Source organism: Corvus moneduloides, chromosome 20, assembly GCF_009650955.1.
Source record: "Corvus moneduloides isolate bCorMon1 chromosome 20, bCorMon1.pri, whole genome shotgun sequence".
Classification (NCBI taxonomy): domain Eukaryota; kingdom Metazoa; phylum Chordata; class Aves; order Passeriformes; family Corvidae; genus Corvus; species Corvus moneduloides.
In genome coordinates this window covers 418,775-436,477 of record NC_045495.1, presented here as the reverse complement: position 1 = coordinate 436,477, position 17,703 = coordinate 418,775, and the positions used below count along the sequence as shown (strand labels likewise).

Sequence of the window (17,703 nt, the reverse complement as noted above, 5' to 3'; positions counted from 1 at the left end):
TGTCCCTGTGCGTGGCACAGGCCTCCCCTGGTTGGGTTTGGTTGGATTTTTCCCTTGGTTGACCTTCTCTTTACCGCAGCCCTGACAGGAGCTGCCTTTCACTGCTCGTCGCTCGGTGTTAAGAGCTGTTGAGGGTGGGGGTTGAGTGCGGCCATGAGTCCTCGGAGTAATTGCTCTTGGCTTTGAGGCAGCACAGGGGAAAGCTGAGGCACTGGGTGGTTCTGGCAACATCTGTTCTGGTATTAGGGTCTTGCGTGCTTTGGTTTGACTTTCCCCTGTGATTTGGCCCTAATTGCCTTGAGTACTGTTTAGAGATGGGTCGGTGGCCAGAACTGGAATGGGCACATCTTCGTAATGGAAGAGCATGGATGTGCCCTTGAGCTTGACGTGGGGAGAGAATGAAGGGGCACTCCTGCCAGCTGAGGTCTGTGGAAGCAGCTGGTAGGGTGGTACTTGGCAGCGGGAACAGACCTGGGATGGACATTTGGAGGAGACCCACTTGCATTTGGGAAAAAAAACTGAATCTGGGCTCTGCCAGGGCTATCCCAGCTGGGGTGAAGGGGTGGCACAGAGGCAGTTTTTGGGGTGAGGGTTGAAAGGAAAGCCTCGTATGTCCACAAGCAGTGAGCTGCTCACGGGGAGTGCAAAGCAGGTTCAGGTGTGAGTTGCCAAGAACAGTACGGGCAGTTGAATTTAATTTCCCCGTTAGCTCAGTGAGTTGTTGCTCATGCAGTAAGTGCTGCTCTGACAGCAGCTCTTTAGGTGTGAGCCTGGTTTGGACCAGCTGTTTCCAGTCCCAATACAGCACTGATGGGCACTGAAACATTTCTCAGTGGATGGGTCGAGTATGAGGTGACACATGCAGGCTCTTTCACCTGGGTACACCATCCCCAAAGCTGTGCCCCTGCTCCCACATCACCCCTGGGATGAGAGGGCAAAGTGACTCCTCTCCCTGAGCACAAATGGATCCTGACAGCAGAGCTTGTGAGTTCTGGCCCTTCTGGGCTGGGGTTGTGACTCTGGTACTGGTTTATAGATTTTAAAGTGTCCAGGTCACCTGGTTCTGTTCTCTCCCCTTGCTTCTGCTCAAAGGAACAGGAGTGGTGGTTCCAGTGCTGCTACCAACACTTTGCACCAAACAGTAAAGAAACCAAAAAAGTACCTGCAAGAGTTTAAAAAGCTTTTAATGGACTGTAAGACACTAGTAAAAGAAAAATCTTGTAGGAAAGATGCACTGTAGTCATTTATTGATTGCTTTCCAGGAAATTCAGAATTTTTCAAATAGGAGCAAGTTCCTTCGCAGTGAAGACTCTGCTTTGTTGCCTCCAACACCTCAGAGGCTGCTCCCTCCTTCCCCCCTGCCCAGCCCCGAGTTACAAATACCTGTAAGGTCAGACAGGAAACCGAGGGTACAGAGCACAGGAACAGCACTTGGCTCCAAGGGTCAGTAAAAGAAGCAGCGCGGGTTAGCACGGGGCACGATCCATGACAGACAACGCGAGGGAGGGAGAGGCTGGGCGCCGGCAGCACGGGGCTGCAGCCAGCCCACTGTTCTTCTACAGCTTGATCTGCTTGGAAAACAGGACATTCAACTCTGTCGGCATCCCAGGGCCTGCAGCAGCCACATCTCACCTGCTTGAGGACAGTGACAACCCTACAGGATGTGCACGGGAGGGGAGGGGACAGGAGGATTTCTTTAGTGGCACTTGCCCTTCAGTACCGTCCATTGCCAGCAATGGCAGCTCCCAGCACCAGTCCCAAAACCAGTGTGCAAAAACGCCAGAGAAGAAGGTATTTGGCAGAGGTTTCGGTGCTGAGGGAACTTCGGTTTTTATTTAAATCCCCTCCCCAGAACCTGGTACTTTCTGGTTGTGATTCCGTCAGGTTCAGGGCCCTCAGCTCTGTGTCACAGCTGCTGTTGCAAATGACATCAGGTCTCTTATTTCTGAATCTTCCTCCCCCCCTCCCCCCCCAATAGGGCTGTGATTCCCTCCTCACTCCCCTTAGCTCAGCCCTCATTTGCTGCATTCCCACCTCTCTGAGGCACTGGGGTTTCCACTGCAATAGAAGTTTGTGCGCTTTTTTAAAGATCAAGCCCTCACTCTTTGGATACAGTATCCCAAGTTACTCAGCTGCAGGCAGAGCAGAGGTGGAACGGTGAATATCATATATATATCTATATATATATCTCTATATATATATCTATATATATATCTATATATATCTATATCTTTACCTTGAAAATTAGAATGTGAATGTTACAAAACCCCACTGAATTGCCAAACTGCCAACCAAACATAGAAAAAAATGGTTAAAGGAATCCCATGGCTATATCCTGATGTAGAAAATGCTGTACATCCCCCACTTCCACACGTCACAGGCTTCAGTCATCTGAGCGACACAAATATGGCTGTTCTTAGCACAGTCTTGAATAGCGACTAGGGGGAAATCAATCTTTTGGCTTGGAATCCACGTTTTACAAGAACGCGGAGCAGTGATGGGGCTGGTTCTGTACTGGTTTAGCAAAGCAGTGTCCTTAGTCAACATAAAAATGACCTGAGAAATGTTACATTCCTCCAGACAGTTCATTTGGAATTCATATGTACAAAGTAGAAATAACTGTTGCGCACACACACGACACGGACGCACACACGGCAGGAGGGCCCCGCGCGCCAGGACGGGTCTGTGCTGCCTCCGGCCACTTCCCCTCGCATGGCAGACACAAGCTCAGGCAGACAGATTACATTGCTCAGATTAGTTCTTTGCATTGTGTATTAATTGTACCAGTGCAATAACATTGTCAAAAAGGAGGAGCTGCTCCAAGGGCGGCCAAGGCCCTGGGCCAGATTCAGAAAAGGGTGGTTTAAACTTTTTTTTTTTTTTTTTTAAAGCGAGGTACACGTTAAGCAGAGCTCTGTGTTAAGGGGATGGCAGCAGAAGGCATGCTCGGCTCAGCCTCTTTCTCCTCCACAGCTTTGTCCTCTGCTTCCACCTGTTCCCCACTTTTCATGCTTTCCTGGAGCTGCTGGCGTCGCTGCACCTCGGCTTTAAGGTTCTCCAAGTCTTTTTGGCTGAAGGGGAAAGCAGGGAGGGGAGCAGACATTAGACTGGCTGTGGGATTGGTGAAGCACCAGGACAAGGTTGTGTTCAACAGAAGGAACACTCCTTGCACCTCCCTCCCCCACAGCTCAGCCACACCCAGTTTGCTGGTTCGGTTTGAAAAAAGAGGCACCAGGATCTGCTCCCTCAGTGGGCTGGGGCAGAGCAGGGGTTCATCTCGATGATGTCCAGGCAGCCTCCAGCTGCTGCTGCTGCATTTTACCACCAGTGATTATTTACAGCCTTAGAACAACACAGTCTTGGCTCAGGTCATCTATTTCCACCATTATCCCAATCAAATTTTCAACTAGAAGTTTAAAAGACAATTCACAATAATTAAAAAAAAAAAGAATCTTAAGAGTCCTGCTGTTTATAGTGGCTTGATGATGCTAACCAGGGCCTGAATTGGGATCTTGGCTAAAACAAACAAATGCTGGGGAGCTGGTTTCTGCTCTCTTGCAAACTAAGACAATACAGACTTGATTTCTAAAGGCATAACCAGAAGAATCACTGTACCTTAGTGGAATGAAGAGAATTCCATTGATAATGTTCAGCTGTTCCAGGACACTGGCCATACTGGGAGCTGTGAACTACATTGCAAGGGAAAAAAAGTTTTAGGAGTCAGAACCTAGAGAGGACTCAAGTGCTAAGCACGTCCATTTACCAACAGCTGAGAAAATTGAATCATTTACATTATCTACCTCTGTATATCCATAAGCTGGAAAGCATAATCTGGAGCTCCCCACCAGTCCCTAAGGGAGCCTCCTGCTGAATCCTGCAGGACTTCAGTTAAATACATCACAGTGCCAGTTCCAAAATGTGTTTTCTACCCTCCTTCAAATATTGTAACAAGAGTAAATCTTTTAGGGCTGTTTTTATGGGTTTACTAGATTCAAGGTCCTTGTGCTCCCTTCATTGCCATGAACCCCTCAGGTCTGTTGCCAGTTCTGCACAGGGAGAAGGACACCCATGCACAGAGCACTGTCCCACTCTGTCCTCCCTGCAGCTGGAACCCTCTTTCCCAGTCTGCTGGGGTACAGCCTGGCAGGGAGAGTGCCCATCGCTCAGGCCGGGTGCTGTGCCAGGTGTGGAGGCAGGCAGGAGCAGCTGGGTTTGGCCCAGGAGGGCCAGTCATTCCTGCTCCATGTAAGGTAAGACAGCCCCTCTGCGCTCCCCACCCAGCCTCCCCAACTACAACATCCCTGGAAGGAGAACAAAGCACCTGGTAAAAGATGACAGCATTTCTGAGGATGAGGAAACTAAAGTTGTTCTGGGTTGAGCAACCTGCCCCCTGGCAGTGAGTCAGCAGCAGGGCAGGGTTGGGTGGAGGTGTGCCAGGCTCTCACCCCAGGAGCTGTCCCTGCACCCCACTGCTTCCCCAGGCACCCTGCAACGCTGTGCTCCATCCACACCGATGACACCACACTGTGTCTGAGCCACTGCCCTGGCAGGGGCTTCTGCCCAGGAAGGGTCTGACCTGGCATAACTGCTACCCTCTCCTGACAGTCCATGTCCCTCAGGAACAGCTGACACAACCTGCTGCTGGCACAGCACGCTCCCCGCTGCTCCGGGTTACCTTCAGCGGCATGATGTTGGCATTGGAGCCGTTCTTGTAGATCTCGTTCATTGTGCGCTGCAGAGCGACCGCTTGCTGCGTCAGGTATTTCAAGTACTCAGAGCTCTCTTTGGTCTTTTCGTGGTGCTCACCGAGCTGATAGGAAATGGGAAAGAAAAAGGTTCACCACCACGAGTGAGAACAGGACCCAACCCAGGGCACACACCTGGGTGCTGCCAGCTCAGCATCCCCAGAGGAACTCGGTAGAATGGATTTTACCTGCCTTGGCATTCAAAAACCAATAAAAGAGCTCCTCTGGGAGCCTTATTATCAACATTTCACATTTTCATCAAGTGGGAGTGCATTTGCTGGGTGAGCAGCATTCCCTGCACTGGGCTCTTCCTCCAGGAGCAGCATTCCAGCATTCCCTGCAGTGGGCCATGCCTTCAGCCAGCTCAGCGGCACTGAGTCACCGCGTGCAGCCGCAGACATGCTCAGACAGCCCCGGGCTGGGGCAGGAGTTTCGCTGAGCAACAGCTGGGCTGCGAGCTCACTACCAAACCAGTTTGGAGCTGGTATTTAAAGACTAGTGGTGCAAAACATGGGGAGACCAGTTTTTTCCAAGCCCCACCAGAACATGGGGCCATGCCACGACAGAAGTGCTTGTCCAGCCATGGGTAGAGTACGGACACATTTGCAGGAAGCTGAACAAAGATTCCTGGCATGGTGGGCAGTTACTGCACAGAGCAGCAGTTCTGCCCTGGCCCTACAAGGACTCCCTGGCATCCCCTCAGAGCTGTTTATAGGAAAGGCCTCCCCAAGGCCCAGGCTGGGCACTGGGTTGCAGTGGAACTGCTCAGTTCTGGCCCCGCAGTGACAGCACACAAGTGCACAGCGTGGCCACTCATCACCTGGTTCTTGTAGATGGTGTAGCCTTCCTTCTCATGCTGCAGAGCCGACCGGAATTCTGCTTTGCTCTCGTACACTCGGGCAACCAAGTGGTGGCTGAGGGAAGGAAAAGGGCTGAGTCACTTCTCTGAAGAAGAAACATTTCTGTGCTGCAGCGAGTGTGACTGTGGCATCAGTGTTTGGGCTGAAAGTCTTAACATGACTGTGAAAGGAGACTGAATGCAGCACTCTGGGAGTTACTTCTTCCCAGCCCAGCTGAGAATTCAAATACTACACTTAATTTGGGTTGGATTTTTGTTGGAATGCTGAGAAGTGACCAACAGAGGTAAAGACTGAACTGGGCATCTTTCCTCCTTCATCCAGGAAAGCTGAAGGCCACAGCAGTGAACCAAAGGGAGAGGCACATCCATGGGAATACCTCAGGGCTGGATTTATTAACTGGAGAGGAAGGCTGCAGCCCTAAGCCCTCAGGCAGAGCCAGGTGTGCGTCCCCTGGGCTCTCGCCAGCTGGGAGAACTGACTTGGCTTGGACTGTTGGTCTTGGCCCTTCTGGAATGAAAAAGAAATCGCTGGGTTTGGCAGAGTTTCTCTGTGGGAGGGGCTGGGTCTCTCCAAACATCGCAGTGCATTGGGGTGCTACTGAGCAACAGCAGAAGACTCTCTGCAGCCTGCACATTCATCAGCCACTGGAAAACAAGGCAGGCCCTTGCAGGTGTTTAATCAGGTTATTTGCACCCCGATGGAGAACAGATGGCTGCGATGTGGCAGCAAGAACTGGGAGTGGGCCATGCCTGGCTGACAGAGCCAGTTCTGCACTGAAGGACAGAGGGCTTCCAGCACTGCAGCAGTGGGCACTGGGAGCAGATCCTACTACAGGTGTCACCAGTCCCAGCTCGCTTGGGAACACGCAGAAGCCACTTCAGGGTTTTTATTCAAATACAGGACTTCACGGCAAAGGACAAAAGCGCATTAAATGATTCTCAAAGATCCCTCCCCGAGGGCTGGAACCATTAAACATGAATATTTAACATATTGTCCCTGGCTCCCAGTGTAATTCCCTTACAGGCTCTCCAACCTCTACTCCCCACATACATTTTTCTATTGAGAGTCCACAGGGACCAGGGTCATCTTGACAGACTTTCTGAGCAAGCAGCATCACAGTAGATCCCACAATTAACCTTAAGAACAAGGGATCGCCATCTTTTGAAATAACAAACTTGGATACTGCACCATGACCTTGGCTCTGGGACAAGATGAAATCTCCAGTTCACAAGACCAGAGCCTCCCATGTGAGTGCTCGATGACTGTGCTCGCTCTGACAGCAGTGACCCAGCCCAGCACCCCACCCTGCCTCACCTGAGTGCAACCTTCAAAGACTTGGAGCCATGGTACTTGGAACTGATGGCCAGCGCGTTCTCCAGGAACCGGAGGGACAGGTCATACTCCATGACCCCGTGGAGCACCAGGCCAATGTTGTTCTGTACAGAGAAGCCAAGCAGGCGCTGAGAAAGACACACTGACACTACAGTTCCTGCTCTGTGGACAGCGGGATCCCACAGGTGTGTCACTGCCGGGAGCGCTGCAGCCCTGGCGATGTCCCTGCAGCCCTGACCCATCACAGGGACCACCCCCGTGGGGGCTCGGCCCAAACACGCCAGGCACGAGGGAGGTAAGGAACTCTCCAGTTCATGCAGTGCAGCAAGAACATAACAAATGAAGGAGTTTTCCTAAGGATTACGGGTGCTCAAACCCCACCTGCAGTACTCTAGCGCAGAGCTCAGCACGGAGGCTGACCCTCCCAGCTAAAAGGGTCAAACTCCTTTTTTCCTTCATCTGATGGCACCAACCAGTAACAACCCAGGGAGGAAAAGCACTGCCTGAGTGTTTGTTTTCAACAGCCATCATGTGGGCATCTTAAAGGCCAAGAGGTTTCTTAGAGATTAAGAATTTGAAGACTCTTGAACAGGTTACTTACATCTAAGAGTGCCATTTCTGGGTGATCCTCCCCAAATACCAACAGCATGAGGTAGCGTGCACGGTACAGCAGGTTCAGTGCTGTCGAGAGTTGGCTGTTTGCAAAGCAGTACAGAGCCAGGTGCATCTAGGACAAGAGAAAGGACTCAGCATTAATGTAAAGAAAACTAATCTCTCCGCTCCTTTCCTCAGCTGCACATGAATAAAGTCTTCCTTAATGGTTAAAGAAGGACTTCAGCCACTTTGAAAAGCCCAAGTCTGCTGGCTAATGAACAGCCCCACTGAGGTGTCCCAGAGGACACAGCACTGAAGAAGCTGAGTGTTTTATTTCAGTTTCTCTTAAGACCCCTCACAGAATATTTCTAACCTGACTTGCATGTATATGTCATACTCTGGCTATGTTTTGGGGGGGGGATTCTTTCCTCTTTTTGTTTTTGACATAAGCCCAGGTCCAAAGCCAAGAGAATTAATATATCTAAATAAAGATGCAGCCGACAAACACTAGACACCTAGGCTAAGCAGGACAAATAGAGAGCATGCAGGACATTTACAGTGCACACACTCAGCTTTTCACTTTGCAGGATCATAAGAGGTGATGGAGGATTCTGGAAAGAAAGCTGCAGAAGAGAGGAAAATGCAGCTGTTTTCCAGCTGCAGGCATGAACTAAGGCTCACAGACTGCAGCCAGACCCCTGAGGTGCTGCTGCTCCCCCAGCTCCCCATACTCACATATTCTTGGATGGTGTTGGGGTGTTCGATGCCCAGGACCCTCTCGCTCATTAGCACCGCTTTCTGCTGATTGCTTAAGGCCTGGAGAGAACAGAACCCAGAGCAAGTCACATCATGCTGTGAGCTTCAGCAAGCATGGGGAAGGAATCAGGGCACTGAGGAGACCCCCTCGGAGCCCCTGCTTACCTCTGAGTAATCTCCCATGATATAGTTGAGCCGAGCTAGCAGCCTCAGGCAGGCACAGATTTCTACATGCATAGCACCATACACATTGTTGAACAGGTTTAAGGCTTCATTGATGAGCTCGCAGCCCTCCTTCAAGAAACCTGAAAAGACAGTATATCCATATATATGCACAAAATACCCCCTAACACTGCTGGAGACAGGAAGCGAGACCAGCAGTGGGATGCACAGACACAGGTCACTGCCCTGGGGGAAGGACATCACTGCCCTGACCCATCCTTGCTCACTGCTGGTGGCTTTATGGCAGGAGTGTTCCAGATGGTCTTGGAGACCAGGATTCTCTACCAAACTGTGGGGGGAGAAGGGGTGTCACAGTACCCATGCCCCACCCTGCTCTTCCCATTATCAGTGATCACCCTGAGAGGCAGAGGCATGTGGGGTCTGTACCTTGCTGAACTTTTGCTTGCCCGCTCTGGAAGAAGTGGAAAGCATCAGAAGCTTTGGGGTTTACATGCTTCACTACAGGAAAGATGTTAAGAATATCCTCTTCTGTGAAAGTGGGCTTGTGCCTGTTGTCAAAGTTGTACTCCTTCAGCAGGATCTGGAGGGACCAAAAAGAGTGGAGGGCAGTTACCACTTCCATAGGCACTTGGCAAGAAAAGGGGCAAAATTCTAAACGTGGATTCACAGTCAAAACATCTCCTGTACCATGACCTGGGGCAGAACTCTGCAAGGTGGTCAGATGTAGGTGTGCACATGGCAAAATGGCACCGCAGTGCCAACACTGAACCCTTGACAGGAGAGCTCATCCTGTTGTTGTCCCACAGCCCACAGAGGAGCGAGAAGGCAGTGCAATTGTACTGAGGCTAGCTGCTCTTCCAAGGGACATGCCAGAAACTTTACCCTAAGAGGAAGCTGGATTAGAAATCCCTTTCTCAGAGCTGGGACCTGTATTCCAACATGAACACCACGAAGACCTTTTGGGGCTCACATTGTGCCTGCAAAACACATTGCACTTACTCTTCATGCTCCTCAGCACAGAACATGATGGCAAGGGAAGGAGGATGTGGATCTTACCTGGACTCCAGTTTTGAGGGAGATTTCACGGAGCAGGGTGATTTTCTGTAGATTATACACTTCAGCTGCTTGGTCAGCATTCTCACTGCAGAAAGCACACAGAAGCTTCAGCTCTCAGGGGAGTTTCTGCTCAAGGACATCGCTCCATTGTGGGTACCTGAGGCACAGGTCCCTGTACAGCCAGGTGCTAACTCAAACCAAAGACTAACACTGCAGAGTTTGCCCATGGTCTGTGAAAGCCTACAGAGCACAGCAGTGCTTTTACAGAAATCCTACATGTGTTCTCAAAGCCCACTGCAGCGTTTGGGCTGAACGCCTTCAGCTCTTGGTCAGGAGCGAGCAGTTCCTGACATGAAGGGGTGATCACTGTCCAGCTACCCAGAGTTGGTTTATCCAACTAGCCATGGCTTTTCTCTTGGGCCACTTCATTGGTACTTCCAGTTTAGCACTCACAATGTGCCCCTTCTTTATTCCCCATCTCTGCTCATGTGCAGGAGCAGCTGTCCTTTTTTTTTGGAACAGAACCTCCCTTCAGCCTAAATCATTGTTGATATAGACTATACTACTTTTGACTACACTACTTCTGCTTCTCAACTTCTGGTCCCCTCTGTACCCTTAGGAAAGGTTTCCCTTCCTCCTCTGCTTCTCCTGGCTGCCTTTGCATCATAGGTTTCTCCCGATTCAAAATTTCACTTCCTACTCTTTGCCCAATTTCTTTCCATTAAAAATCTGTGTAAGTCCCTCAAGGGTACAAATTTTTTTCAAACAGGAAACAAATCAAAAAGGGGGGTCCTGTTAAAGAACAAGAGCTACAGAAATTTGGTGAGTCCAGGCAGAAGCTGGGGTCACCTGCTCCACTTACCATTCAAGACTGAAATCAAAATAGTTCTTTGCTTCTGAACAAATATTCTTCCATAGCTCCTGAGGGGTCATGCTGGCCCATGCAGTGTTATCAGCATTTCCAAGGTTCCTGTTTTTCCTTTTCTTATTCTTCTTCTTGGAGACCAGCTCATCAGCTGGAAGATGGGCAATGGGATTTGGGAAGGAGCTCAGAAAACAATTGAGGAAGTGGCTGATGGCGGCGGATAAACCTGACAGCTCCACACCCTACAGAGAGACAGCAGAGTGAGTCGGGAGAGACACCCACATCACACAGCACTGCTCTGACCCCGAGCCTCACACACATCCAGTCCTGCAGAAACAGGGAGATCTTCCACGAGGGGGACAGGAAGGCAGTGTTTCCAGATGGCACTAGCACAGATGGAGTTATGTCGATGTAGGATTAGGTGTATGCCTACACACAGAAATGTGGAGTTACATTTCGGGCTGCTACCTGGGACAGAGAAAGCAGAGAGTGCAAAGATGATTTTGGCACTGGAACCAAGCCAGGTGTATTGCTGTGCTGTGTGTGAACAGGTACAAGGATATGTAGTGTTGAGCCAATTAAAAAGGCTTCTTAGAAGGGCAAAAGCAACACTGTTTAAGAGGAAAAGGTATTACAAGGAAAACAAGCTGGGATTTCACTTCTAAAAGCCTCCAACATAATGAGTGAGGATCTGGGGAGGAAAAGCATGAATGATTGCTCTCCGGGAAAGCTTTCTTCAAGTGGGAACTTGTTCTCCCTTACTTACAGGCCTGTACCTATTTCAGTGCTAATGAGCTTGTACTTCTTGTTGCCACGCAACCCCCAGGAACTGCCTAATGGGAGGAGAACCCCGAACAGCTCTGTTTGTGGAAAAAAGTCATTAGGGAGGACACATGAGGCAAGAGGTCAGAGTGCAGGTCATACCTGGAGGTACGTCTTGAAGATGTGCTTGGCTGATCGAGTGATCAATTCGCTGATTCCAATTTTCTACCCAAAGGAATAAAGAACAGACTGAGTCCATTGGCAAGAAAATGGAAAAATACACTGGGCTTTTGAAATGGTCTTTTATCGAGATCTGCAGGAGACACACTATTCTCCCTGCAGCACAGAACTGCAAAAGCGTTTGACAGCTCTCCTGGAGCCAGTGAGGAGCCCCTGGCACCTCTGTGCCTGGTGACCACAAGCCACCAGTGCGGCTCAGCGCAGCTCCAACAGTGCTCCAGGGGCTGCTGCAGCTCAGCCCTTGTCTGCTGCTGGGCAGCCACACTCACACCACCTCAGAGTTTGATCCAAAGCCCAGCTGCATCTTAGAGACTTAAAAAATGCATGGCTGAAAATCCAACTGTGTTACTCACTGTTGCATTTGGAAATCCCTGAAGCAGTTCTCTACCTCAAAAGATACTCACAGTCCCTAACATTATGAAAGCCATTATGGATTTGAAAAAAAAACCTCCCCAGCCACCACTTACAGGCCCTTCTCCCTCCTCCCCTATTTTTGAAGCTATTTTTACACAGAGAGAACAACTGGCCAAGTGGGAATCTCCTCGGGACAAATGATGCCAGAGCGGTTTGAACTGTCTGATGTTAAGCCTGATGCTTACAAAGATGTGATCCAGCTGTGCACGGCCAGGGGTCTTGGTGATGAAGTTGATCACTTTGCCCAGGTAACGCATGTTGATGCCCCTCTGGTGCATGGCCTCAGCCAAGGTCGCCCCATCCATCGGGAGCACCGTGTGATCCAGGCAGTCCTTGACCTGCAGGGTATGTACAGACTTTGCTTACTGAGGACAAACATGAAGGAAATAACTTCCATTTAAAAACAAAATTTAAAAAACCACACCAGGAGGCAGCACAGGGGTTCCCTGATGCCACTGCAGACACCTCGTTACTGGGGGCTGAGGGTCGCCCTGAAGGCAGGCACTGACCCCAAACAAGACTCTTCTGGTGGGCAACACCTGTTCTACCACCAGGGACCATCATGGTACACAGGCAGGGGGACACCTGCAGTAGCCAGCCCAGTCTGGGCCAGGTCCTTGCCACTGGGGACAGTTTCGCTCTGTCTCAGCAGGGAAGGAGCAGCACTACATTCTCTTGAGGCAGAGGCAAAACAACTCCTACTTGTGCAAGTAGCAGGCTGACCCTTCTTTAGAGGCCTCACAGTCACTAACTAAACACATTTCCAATTAAAAGAGTACGTGGAGCTGTGCACACATAGCTGATAAGGAGAAATGGCACATGCACTTTGTGCTGCAGTGCTGATAAACAGTTTAATTCACGTCATGGAGTAACACCAGCTCCTCTCTGATATGCACAGGACTACCTCCTACAGCAGCTGCTCTTCAACCTGCTCTCACACAGGCCCGTGCAGTGTTTTGGGTTTATATACTGCAGTATCAACTCTGTAATCAACAATCACCAAGCCCTTTTCTGACTCACTCCCCTCCTTTTTTATTTAAAGACTGAATAGCTGGTTCTGAAGGTTGTGCTGACTACAGAACTAGTGGATTTAGAGTGCAGAAGAAACTTTCCAACAAGGAAAACCCTTTCCTACACAAGACCAACAACTCCTGGACCTCTTGGAGTAGAGCTCATGAGTTCTCCCCCGCCAGTTCCAGTGCCTGGTCTGACAGCTGCATTAGCCATGAATTCAGCAAGTGTCCCAGGAAGGGACTGGGATTTCTTATCTGGCCAGGTGCATGGGTAACATCCAAAATGCTTAAGACTTACAGAGGGAGTTTCTAATGACTGCTATTAGTAAAAACAATTTCCCAGTTCACTTCAAATTATTAGTCATCGACTGAGTCATAGCCAGGGTCAGCTAAAACAATAAGCTGTGAAGGATGCCCAGGGCTAGGGAGGATGGCTTGTGTGGTTCTCTATTGTCCCAAACTCTTAGCAATAGCTTTAATTACCAGTGCCAAATTTTTTTTGTTGGATTTAGGTGAGAAAATTGTGCCCCGATGTAAGATGGGAAATGGAAAACCCCTTGTGCCCTTGCCCACGATGCTCGTGCTGTTCCCTGTGCTCCCCCACTGGTGCCAGAGCCTGCAGCTGCTCAGGCCAAGCTGGTGTCCCAGAGGTCACCAGTGCCACTGCTTGCACCACCAAGCTCTGAGGGCAACATCACTGCTGGCCCTCGGCTCCTCACCAAGCCTGGGATCTGGCACGACAGCAGGAACGCAGCAGCATCCTTCAGCAGCTGCTTCTGATCCTGCACCTCCTCTTTGCTCGACTCAGGGAAGCGAACTCCTGGGAGAGGAACAGAGAAAAAACGTCAACCGCAGCAACTCACAGAAACAAGTCCTCTACACAAAGTACATAGTAAGAGCAGGTAAGAAGTTAATAGTAATTGTCTGCCTGGAATTACAGATGCTTCAAAAACTTACCTCAAACTATACGTGTTTTGATGGGAAGAGCATTGGCTGCTGTGTTCAGGCAGTGGCTGGGCTGTTCAAACTCAATGGTTTGCCCATTCCCCTGCAACATGCCTGCACACTGCCCCAGTAACACTCTGGGAGCTTCTTCTCAATTTCCCAATAAAAAATACTGCTCCGAGCCATGGAAAGTCACGTGTGATGCCTGTGTCTGATGTGTGCATGTGAAAGGGCACCGTGACTGCTCACTGAAATGTTACTAAAACAAACCCAGCCCTTCACTGAGGGCCCAACATCAGTCATTCAACTACAGCTGTTATTTTTTGTGTAAACTACTACATGAGGATCAAATTTGATTTTTTTCCTCCCTCTGCTTCTTTTCATGTGGTCTCGCAGCTGGGATGCCGGAGAATCACAGGAAGATTCTTGGCAGCAACCTGCAGCCCTCCCTCGAGCGCGGTGGGAGACGCTCCCTGCCCACTCTTGGCAGCCCCAGCACTAAAATCCATTACTGCTTCCCTCTTCTGTATCTCTGTGCTTCACAGAGCCCTGCACCATGCCCAGCAAAAGAAAACCCAGCAACAGTCTTGGCTACAGAACACAGTTTTTCTCTGCAGCTGGCTGGACACAGCTCTGGGTACACGTACCTGGTGAGAAAATATCTGGGTTAAACCGAATATCAAATGATGTGTCACTAATGGAGCCTACAGCCTTGCAAGCATTTCGAATCACTTCTCTGCTTTTGGGATCCACTGGAGCAGGAAGAAAAACAGAATACAAATGAATGTGGAGTTCAGGAAATGACAGATCTAGCTATTAAATTAAGATAAAGTTTTGTTACTAAAAAGAGCAATGATAGCACATTCTGAAGAAATTACATTATAAAAACAATCAACTGTAAAGGAGAATGGCTGCAAAGTCTGAATAAGAGCATGCAAGATGACCCAAAAAGCCCCATGGACGTCCCCAACTCCAGGCACTCAGAAATCCAAGCCTGGGGTTCCCAAAGGTGCCTGTGCACTGCTCGCCTCCTGCCCAGCCCCACTCCCCTGCACTCCACGGGCCAGCCTGGCCAGGCTCTTGCTCCCAGGGAAGAGCTGAGGGGCTGGTGGCCTTGCTGGGCTCAGACACACCCACCCAGCCAGCCCCCGGGGGAGTCATTCATCAGGGTGTGAGCAGCTCTAACAAAGAGGCCAGGCAACACTGACAGGCAGCCAGTGCTTGCCCTGTTTAACCACCATCCATCACCCCAACCACCCCCAGCCTGGCGCTGCTCCCACCAGTGACAGCCCACCAGGCCTGCGCTGGGCTGGTGCTGAGGATGAAATACCTGTTCCCTCGTCAGACGCGATGGTCTCAGCGAGCTCCTTCACCTGATCAAGCCCAGTCACGCTATCGTCTATTTTGCCATCCTCTGACTCAGGCCTCTTGCTGTCTGCGGCACCGTTCTCCGGAGAGGCACCATTTTCCAGTGCAATGGAGCTCTCCTGCTTGTTGGCTTTCTGCTGCATCAGCTGCAGCGCAGCCAGCTTCATGAATAAGAGATACCTGCAGCAGAGGGAAAGGGCAATTCAGCACAGCAGAATCCCAGAGGATCACCTCTGCTCTGCAGGGAAAAATCTCACCAAGTTAGCATTACAGACCCTACAGTTTCCCTGTGGAAAGGAAGGGTATACACCCTTTTCCCACGAGCTTTCCAAAAATCCAAGGAGTGCACATTATGGAAGGAAGCAAAACAGTGGGTTTTCATTACCCATCTCCCTGCAGCAATTGCTTCCCACAGGCAGCATCTGCAGCCAGCTCAGAAAGACTCGGTGCCAGATGCACGGGACCAGTCACACACAGCTCAGCAGCAGCTTGGCCAGGAGAGCTCAGCAGAGAGAGGCCCAGGCTCTGCCAGGCTCAGAGCAGCGCCCTGCAGCCACGGTCCTGCTGCTGGGCTGGGAGCTGTCCCAGAGCCCGAGGGCAGGGGCAGAGCTGAGGCGGCGCTGGCTGCAGCACGGGCTGCTCGGCAGGCAGGGCTCCTCCCTCAGCAGCAGGAGGGCTCATCCTCCCGGCAGGCAAAGCACAGGCTCTGGCCACCTGTGACAGCAGGGCAGCCCCGGCGGGAGCACCACACGACTGCAACGTGTCCCAGTCCTCCAGCTCCCACTGCCTCGACAGCACCAAGTGACCCAAACATCCCACCACAAATATGCCTACAGCAGTTCCCACAGGATTTTTTTCAGCCTCTAGAAACAAAGGCAACTTTCAGGACATCGGGAAAGCCTTAAAAAGAAGCATAAATTCTTCCCATTCCCTAGCCATCAAGTGGACAGGTTACCTGCAGGGAAAGAAGAACTTCTAAATGTTTGGACAGGAATCAACAAAACAGATCTGGAGACCAAAACACAAACCATCTCTTTCCCTGGCTCCCTGTCTGAATCCCTACTGTTCTCACCTCTTGTTAATTAAGTTCCTATAACTGCATTTACACAGCCAAGAAATGGGGCAATTAGCTGCTCACTTCTGGGAGCTCTGCTGGGCTGTTCCCAGGACAGTGCAGCAAGGTCCTGACTGGAACCATCACCAGCTGCGGGTGGAGGAAGGGGGGAGCTCTGCTCACCTGTGTTCTACAAAGGCATCAACAAGCTCTTGCCGGAGACAGCAAAGCTTGTGTCTGTGCTGCTTGGGGAACCCCATTTTCTTACATTCCTCTGGCATCTCCTCCCCTTCAACAGGCAGGAAGTTTAGATCTGGAGGGAAAGTGCGTAGCAGGTCCAGGATGTAGTGACGCCCATCATTGCCAATAATGCCTTTGCACTCCACCGAGGAGCACAGCTCCACCTCCTCATTCTTGTCGTTGAGAACTTTGTGCTTCTGGATCTTCAGCGGCCTGCTGGTCTTCTCCAGCAGCTCCAGGTACTTGGGGTGTGATACAACTGTCTTGCCAAAGTCTATTGACCCATAGATGACACTCTGTTCCTGCTCCCGCTCCAAGATGCCAGGAATAATAGACTGAGCCGTCACCCTGTAACCTCTGTAATCCACCACGACAGTCCCCAGCGTGTACAGCCCTTCCACATCCACAGCATTGTAGGTCCGCACACCATTGAGGTCATTGGTAGGAGCTACATAAGCAGCAACGTCTCCACCAAAGTCCTTGTAGTGGTCACGGACGTCAAAGCCCAGGCTGAAGAAAATGTTGTTCCAGATGAACATCTGCATCTTGGTCTCCTCGCTGGGATTGATGGCCATGACGTTGCCATCGATGACGGCCATAGCACCTCGTGTTGCTGCTGCAGTGAAGTCGCTGTGAACCTGGAGACACGTGGAGACAAAGCTGGGTCAGGATGGGCCCCCACGCTCCCAGCACCCCGCTCTCAAAGCTCCCTGCAAATTTTTCCTTTGCTCCTCTCCTCCTAATAGCCTTCCAGCATGCAGGAAGGTCCACTGACTTTTACTTCTGTGAGCCTGGCTAGTGGCTTGGATACAAGCCCCAGGAGCTGGAACACAGGCAGCAGAGAAGGGGCTGTGTGAGGAGCTCCCTGCATATCCCAAAGTTACCTTGAAAATGGCTCGTTCTCTCAGCAGCCTCTCAGGCAGGTTCTTGCGTGGCAGCTCCCGTGTCGTCTGCAGCTCCTCGTTCCAGTCTCTGGTCTGAAAGAGGGAGGGAAAGCCTTGTGGGATGCAACGCATTGTGTGGGAAGGGGCTGGCAAGGCAGAATTCCTGCTTCACTAGGCATTTTGGGAGAGAAGGGAGAGGAAGGGGCAAGAATTCAGGCTGCTGTGGAGCTCAGAGGAAGTGACTTAGCAGCAGGAACTAACAAACCTCGAGAGTGGACTTTATTCAACAGCAGTTTGGGACAGATCTTGCATCAGCCCAGCCAGTGCAGGGCAGTGTCACTGAAGGGGCAGCACGGTGCAGGTGTCATTAGCCAGTGCTGTGGTCACACTGC

The 17,703-nt window shown here is 50.8% G+C and overlaps 1 protein-coding gene across 3 annotated transcripts in view; it reads right to left on the bottom strand.

Annotated features, from left to right (window-relative positions):
- Positions 1-1,166: 1,166 nt before the first annotated feature.
- Positions 1,167-17,703, bottom strand: part of CLUH (clustered mitochondria homolog) — a 34,831-nt gene continuing 18,294 nt past the window's right edge. For 2 of the 3 annotated variants that reach the window (XM_032130173.1, XM_032130174.1), the window contains exons 9-26: positions 17,312-17,404; positions 16,371-17,065; positions 15,096-15,313; positions 14,413-14,517; positions 13,540-13,640; positions 11,993-12,145; positions 11,316-11,378; positions 10,389-10,633; positions 9,527-9,611; positions 8,897-9,050; positions 8,453-8,592; positions 8,267-8,347; positions 7,539-7,664; positions 6,920-7,041; positions 5,566-5,659; positions 4,676-4,810; positions 3,616-3,689; positions 2,870-3,071 (exon numbers count right to left, since the gene is read on the bottom strand). In XM_032130173.1, the coding sequence (XP_031986064.1) occupies positions 2,903-3,071; positions 3,616-3,689; positions 4,676-4,810; positions 5,566-5,659; positions 6,920-7,041; positions 7,539-7,664; positions 8,267-8,347; positions 8,453-8,592; positions 8,897-9,050; positions 9,527-9,611; positions 10,389-10,633; positions 11,316-11,378; positions 11,993-12,145; positions 13,540-13,640; positions 14,413-14,517; positions 15,096-15,313; positions 16,371-17,065; positions 17,312-17,404 (2,853 nt within the window). In that variant the 3' untranslated portion in view covers positions 2,870-2,902. Of the gene's footprint in view, positions 3,072-3,615; positions 3,690-4,675; positions 4,811-5,565; positions 5,660-6,919; positions 7,042-7,538; positions 7,665-8,266; positions 8,348-8,452; positions 8,593-8,896; positions 9,051-9,526; positions 9,612-10,388; positions 10,634-11,315; positions 11,379-11,992; positions 12,146-13,539; positions 13,641-14,412; positions 14,518-15,095; positions 15,314-16,370; positions 17,066-17,311; positions 17,405-17,703 lie in introns of all 3 variants that reach the window. The other variant, XM_032130175.1, reaches the window with a different exon arrangement.